The sequence below is a fragment of the Arabidopsis lyrata genome (assembly GCF_000004255.2).
Source record: "Arabidopsis lyrata subsp. lyrata unplaced genomic scaffold ARALYscaffold_7, whole genome shotgun sequence".
Lineage (NCBI taxonomy): Eukaryota > Viridiplantae > Streptophyta > Magnoliopsida > Brassicales > Brassicaceae > Arabidopsis > Arabidopsis lyrata.
Genome location: NW_003302549.1, coordinates 20,051,726 through 20,058,223, shown reverse-complemented (window position 1 = coordinate 20,058,223; position 6,498 = coordinate 20,051,726). Strand labels below are relative to the sequence as shown.

At 36.5% G+C, this 6,498-nt stretch overlaps 1 protein-coding gene across 1 annotated transcript; it reads right to left on the bottom strand.

Annotated features, from left to right (window-relative positions):
- Positions 1-3,531: 3,531 nt before the first annotated feature.
- LOC9306588 (serine/threonine-protein kinase RIO1) lies at positions 3,532-6,361 on the bottom strand. Its single transcript, XM_021018706.1, is given in 12 exon segments — positions 3,532-4,047; positions 4,140-4,211; positions 4,320-4,427; positions 4,512-4,604; positions 4,699-4,782; positions 4,911-4,987; positions 5,144-5,217; positions 5,303-5,355; positions 5,357-5,417; positions 5,492-5,571; positions 5,650-5,871; positions 5,957-6,361. Coding segments are annotated over 12 exon segments (1,602 nt in total). The 5' UTR covers positions 6,266-6,361; the 3' UTR covers positions 3,532-3,678.
- Between the last annotated feature and the right edge of the window lie 137 nt (positions 6,362-6,498).

Sequence of the window (6,498 nt, the reverse complement as noted above, 5' to 3'; positions counted from 1 at the left end):
GCAAATTGAACTCATTGCTGTTGAGTTGCTGCTGGAACATGTTTGGGTCTAATGGCTGCAACATTGAACCCTCGAACTGGCTGGGGTTTGCCATTCCCTCACCAGTTGCCACCTTAAGTCGGTTGACTTCAGCGATGAGCTCTTCACTTAGCTTCAGTTGAGAGTAGTCTACACCCTCTCGTTCCTTTGCCTCCTTTTCCAACTTTTCGATTTATGCAGACAAATGATTTTTCTAGTGTATGTTCATCAGGTTTCTTGTGTATTTTGCTAGTAGTTATTGAATCGTTGGTTTCTTTGCGAAGGTTTGATATGAGCTATATTATCTTTTCTTCTTCTCTCACTGAAGCAAATATTTTAAAATTGAATTAATGTAGTGGACAATGAACCGATGGACGAACTTTCTTCCTAGACTACGGTTGTAAGTGAGGTAAAAGGCATTGTGCTTTGAGTGATACGTGAGCCATGGTCAATTCACCACCACCACCTTGACTTTTGCTTGTTATGACACAGTTAGGGTTTTACAGGAGTGGTCCTTATACTTCTGTCTAATTAGCTCTCCTGCAAGCCACTTACACCCAAACAACCTAGCATATACAAATCTCATATCAATAACCCTAACAATTAAGATTTGTTCAAGAGATGTTCTATAACTCTCCTCTAACAAACTCACTACGTTAGAGCATCTTTATCGGTAGACACTCTAAACGTGTCTCAAAATATTATATTTTAATAACTATGATATAATTTTATTATTTATTTAAATAATTATTCAGAAAGTAACTATTTAACCTGTTAAAATATGACATGTGTAAAGCAGAGTTTCTCTGCAGAGACATGTTTCTCACCATCTCTCTTCCTTTATGATTATTTTTTGTTTTTTAATTAGTAAAAACTCATGTGAGACACTCCCAATGGAGATGCTCTTAGATGTCACAACCTACAATAAAGTCCCTTCCATCTCTATTTAAAGACTCTCTCTTCACATAGATTATTATATTTAATAGAGCTAACTTTTAATGGAGAAGAAGCTATGCGGTTTTGTGTGACTCAAGTAAGGATGTTAACTTGGGCATTAAACCCCATTTAATAAATGAGTATATATAAGAAAAATTAACCTATTTAAACCCATTTAAACCCATTGAAGGAAAACATTAAATGGGTTACTCCAATTAAACTCATTTATTAAATGGGGTTTCACACAAATAAATGGGTACCCATTTAAGCCCATTTACATTAGTTATCATTATTAGAAAAGGTTAATGTCTTAATAACTAAAATAAAAAACCAATATATTAAAGACATTAGAACTAAATTATTCTACTTAACTTCAATTTTTGATTTAAATATGTAAAACAAAGTTTTTTTACCTAAATCGCAAAACCGTGTTTTTTCCGCCAAAATAAAATAATTGCGTTTTATCACCACGAAATGGTGTTTTCCCTCCAAAATCGTAAACCCGTGTTTTCCTGCCAAAACCGTAAACTGGTATTTTCCCGCCAAAATCGTAAACCGGTGTTTTCCCGCCAAAAACGCAAAATTGTGTTTTCCCGTCAAAATCGTAAAACCGTGTTTTTCCGCCAAAATAGCAAAATCGTGGTTTTCCGCCAAAATCACAAACCCGTGTTTTTTTGCCAAAACCGTAAACCTGCGTTTTCTCGCCAAAATCGCAAAACCGTGTTTTTCCGCAAAAATCGCAAAATGTCGTTTTATCACCAAAGCATCTCATATCCTAAAATAATGTTTTCCGCCTAAACCATAAACCCGTGAATTTCCGTCAAAAACGCAAAATTGCGTTTAATCACCAAAAACTATTTTCCACAAAACATCGTTTTTTTTTTTGCCAAAATCATGAAGAAATGAAATTGTGTTTTGTCACCAAATTTTTGTCCTTACAAATCTGTGTTTTTTCACGCCAAAACCGCAAAATTGTGTTTTTCTCAAAACTATATTATTTTTAACGACAAAAAAAAAACTATATTATTTTTCAACAATAGAAAAAGTACAGTTATATCATTATTTATCAATTAAATTTAATAAAATAATTTGTAAATTTTAAATAATCAAGTACATAATTGAGAAATTGGCTTTTATAGCTCCAAATCAAGTTTTTGGGACAAGAATAGCACTCAAAATTTTATTGGACAAAACTAGCACCTTGATTTTTGATTTTTGAAATTAATAAATAATTATAAATTGATACAGAAAATCACAAATTCATCGTTAATATTTTCCCGCCAAAACAAAATCCCGTCAAAATTTTCCCGCCAAAAAAATTTCCGTCAAAACAATGGTATAGATTATATTATTGTTTTGCACAAAAAAAAAGACTATATTATTGTTTTGAACAAAACAATGGTATATGAGTCCAAATGGGTTTAAATGGATCAATGAAACTTAAATGGGTTTAAATGGGAGGATAAATGGGGTAAAACTTAAATGGGGTTATATGGCTTACATATATATCTCTAGACTCAAGTAATCAACAAAGTAATCACAATGGTTCCAAAACCTACTCTACTTCAGAGTTATGTGTTTCGATGGACCTGTAAGTTTTGTAATGTGCTACCACAAGATACGATACGTTCTAGCACATTCTTTACCTTATTTGATGCAATTAAACTATTTAAGCTAGTCACAAGTTTCTTCTTCTTATATTATTGTATTTTTTAGAATGGTAACTATGTAAGGTGTAACATTGTATCTAATCTTCTGTACTCCTAACAAAATGGCCGATGATATACATATACATAAACAATGCAACATTTTTAAGATGAAAATAAACTAATACAAAAAGGCTTCATGCATGCGTCGTCCTTTGGAAGCAGAAGAGACGAAAGATCATTAATTACCACCAGGTCCACCACCATTGTTCGGCATAGGAGTTTGTTCATTCCGACGACGGCGCTTCCCTAACCACTGTTATCCGCCACCTCTTGCCATCCTCCAATCGTCAAACTATTAGTGAACGTATCTTTCACACTCTCCATCACTTCAACAGAGACTTTATCGCCATCAGTACGTAGTAGCAAAAATAGTACTACCAATAAGATACAAAAGATAAGCTCGAGTATGACATTTAACAACATGGAAAGAAGCATCTTCAGGACACTCAGAGAAAGTTCTTTTAAGCCAATTAAGCTTAACCCTAGAACAATTAACTTCTTTATTAGCAGCAGAAGGTAACTTCCCTAACAGTCTACCACACATATCCATAGCAACCTCATCACCAACTTTAGAACCAACAATAGGATCTCCATCATTATCAAGCCCAAGTACTAAAGCAACTTGATCTAAAGTTATAGTCATTTCTCCTAAAGGAAGGTGAAAAGTATTGGTTTCTCTTCTCCAACGCTCAACGCAGAGATTAGCGAATTGTTTTTAAACTCATTGGACCAATTTTGCGAAAGAAACCGAAACCAGCTTTTTCTACGAGCTTAATTTGTTCATCAGTGAGTTTCCATTGATGAAGTAATGAAGTGTGTTCTTGGCTTATACCGGTTATTTTGGTTTGGTTATCTTAAACCGACTACGTAATCAATTCACTAATCTGTTTTTTTTTTGTGGTTTTGCTCTGTTTCCAGGTTTCTCTGTTTATTATGTCTTTAATGGCATCACATTCTTCTCTAATGGATCTATCATAATCGTACTATGAATATTACAAGAACTTACTCGTTCCGATTAACGAGTCTTGTGGGGTTTAGAGACTTTCTTCTTTCGCTTCTTGACAGATTTGGGTGTTTTCGTCTTCCTGGACTCACGTTTCTCCTCTTTCACTTTCTTCTTGTGCTCTTTCCTTGCAGCTTTCTTGTCTTCAGGACCCAATTCTCCTTCATTCTCTTCTTCGCTTTCTTCTCCACTTCCGTCTTCTTCTTCTTCTTCTTCCTCTTCAGCATTCACCTCTATTTGCTGCTCGTCTACTTTAGGAAGAGCATCCTTAAGCCCCGTTATCGTTTGGTACAGCATGTCTCCTGTATCCTGCCCGCTTGTTATCTTCGCTACATCAGCCTCTGGGTTGTTCACAGCATCCAGAGATTTCGGTATGTATGACTGATCATATCATTACAAATTGATAAGATAAGATAATTCTACAGAGACAGTTCACAGATCAATTCTATCGAGACTGGATACACTTCACTAACCTTCATGAATACTGAATCCGCGATTTCATCCTCTACAGATATCTCTCCTCGCTCTATAACTTTTAGTTGCACCTGCCCATTGTTACATAAATTCATTAATTTGACTTTACCAATAGAAACGTTACAGCTTTAAACCTGATTCAAAGAATAAATTTCAAGTAATAAAAAGTTATACATTACCTCTTCCAAATAGCTATCAACATTTTCGTCTGAAATTGTCGGGTCAACTATGAAGTCAAATAGCTCTGGTATCGTCATAACAGCCACACCATGTTTTTTGAAAAAATCCTGTGTGTGATTGTAATCCACACATCAGACACCTTATTCCGGTCAAATTAAGCATTGTTGAAACAGGATACTATTAACACTTACCGAGACATGGTCACAATCTTCCCGTAGAAAGTTGAGTGCAAGAGGATGGTCCAGATCCACAGATTGAGAAACATCAATTATATAAAGGTGCCCCTGAAAAGTCAAGATGATATCATTATATTTTGCTGCCAGGAAACGTCAAATAAGTGACCCGAAGAGATTCCTTAAGAGATAAATCAGAACTCACCTCAAAATATAGTATGTTATACTCACTAAGATCCCCATGCACCAATTTACACTTCTGATATAATACTCGCATTTGAATTATCAACTGAAATGCAAAAAAAATAATAAGAGATTAATCGTGGCTGTAATGCCACCTGATGTGTTTCAAAGACATATCTATCAGGTCTAAGTATAATACACTCAGGACCCTCTAAATGAGAACATAAGACATACCTCTAGGTAGCACTCGCGCAACTTGTCCAGAGATAATGCAGCATCCTTGAGACGCGGTGCAGCCCAACCATCCCTCCCTGCAAATATAAATAATCTTTGGTAGCTGGAAAATCGTTACTTCATCATTTCTCTGTTTCAACTTTCAATGAAATATGCTAATGAATCAGAGTAACAGAGAAGAGTGTTGCGCGGAATCAGTGATTAAAAACAGAAGATAATGCATTAGAGCGAACCTATAAACTCCATGACTAGAACATGAAGGCGTAGAAGTATAACAGCTGGACACCTAATTCCTGCTGCATGAAGCCTGCCAATGAAACATGTATATAACCAACTAAGAAATTACCAGAATTATTGTTACATATATGTGAAACAAGTGTAGGTATTACTACCTCTTAAGATTTCTCTGTTCTTTTTCAGCCCATGTCTTGACCATCTTGCGGGGGATTGTGACGACAGTAGCCATATCTAAAACGGTAATCTCCTTGTACATATCGATCTCGATCCCTGAAATCATCACAGTTAAAAAAAAGGGTCTAAAACAAAATCATCAAGTCATTTTTATTCATGTAATAGCTCACTTGAAAACAAGAACAGATGTCTTGTACACTTTTATTGCAAGTTCCGAACCGTCAGATTTCGTGGCATGATAAACATTAGCCTGAAAGACAATAAAAGAGAATGCTTTCAACAAAAGAATCAAAACAGATCGAGAGTAGTGTATATAGGACATACATACTTCTTTGCCTGTGGAAATACAGCCATTAACATCATTAAACACACCCCGATTAAGCATTCTAAACAAAACCATACGTGTCCTTGGATCAAGAGCCTGTTCAACTGTTGCCCTGTCCGCTTTATCAGTGTTCCTACTTCTCCCAATCTCTGTCTCTCTTAGACTTCCACGAATCGCAGTTGTCACAGAATTCGACATCCCAACTTTAACTCTTCCTTCCCATCCCTGCATCACCAATTATCTCAATGTTCATTTGAGCAGAGACTGTGAACAATTCAGAAGCTTTTTCATATTCGATAACAAACGGTACCTCTAAAGGAGAAGCACGAACGTGACTAGTAAGCTTCTGGGCTTTATTTGATATAGGTTGAAGAGCACTAGAGTTAGGGCGTGAACCATGTCCACCGTGAGCATTAGGACGACGAGCATGAAGAGAGAAGCCACCACCAATTAGCTCGTCATCGTCTTTACCGTCTAGCCAATCAAGAGCTTCAGCGATATCGGAATCTGACGAAAGCGAGAGATCGTCGCCGTCATCATCTTCTTCAATCTCCTCTTCGTATTCCACAACGGTAGTAATCTTCGGTGGTGGCTCTGCAACTACTACTACTTCCTCCATCACTTGTTTTTCGCCGGCGAGAATCAGAAGCAGAAGAAGAAGAATTCACCTAGCCCTGGGATCTCGGTTTAACCCGATTAACCGAACTGAGAGAACCGGAACATTCGGGTATCGGCGAATTGATGTAGCAGGGTAGATAATATTTGGATCGGGTACAAGTAGGATTGGGTAACCCGACCCGAACATAAACATTAAACAAAAGACAAACACGTGATGCTCACGTGGGTTCTTCT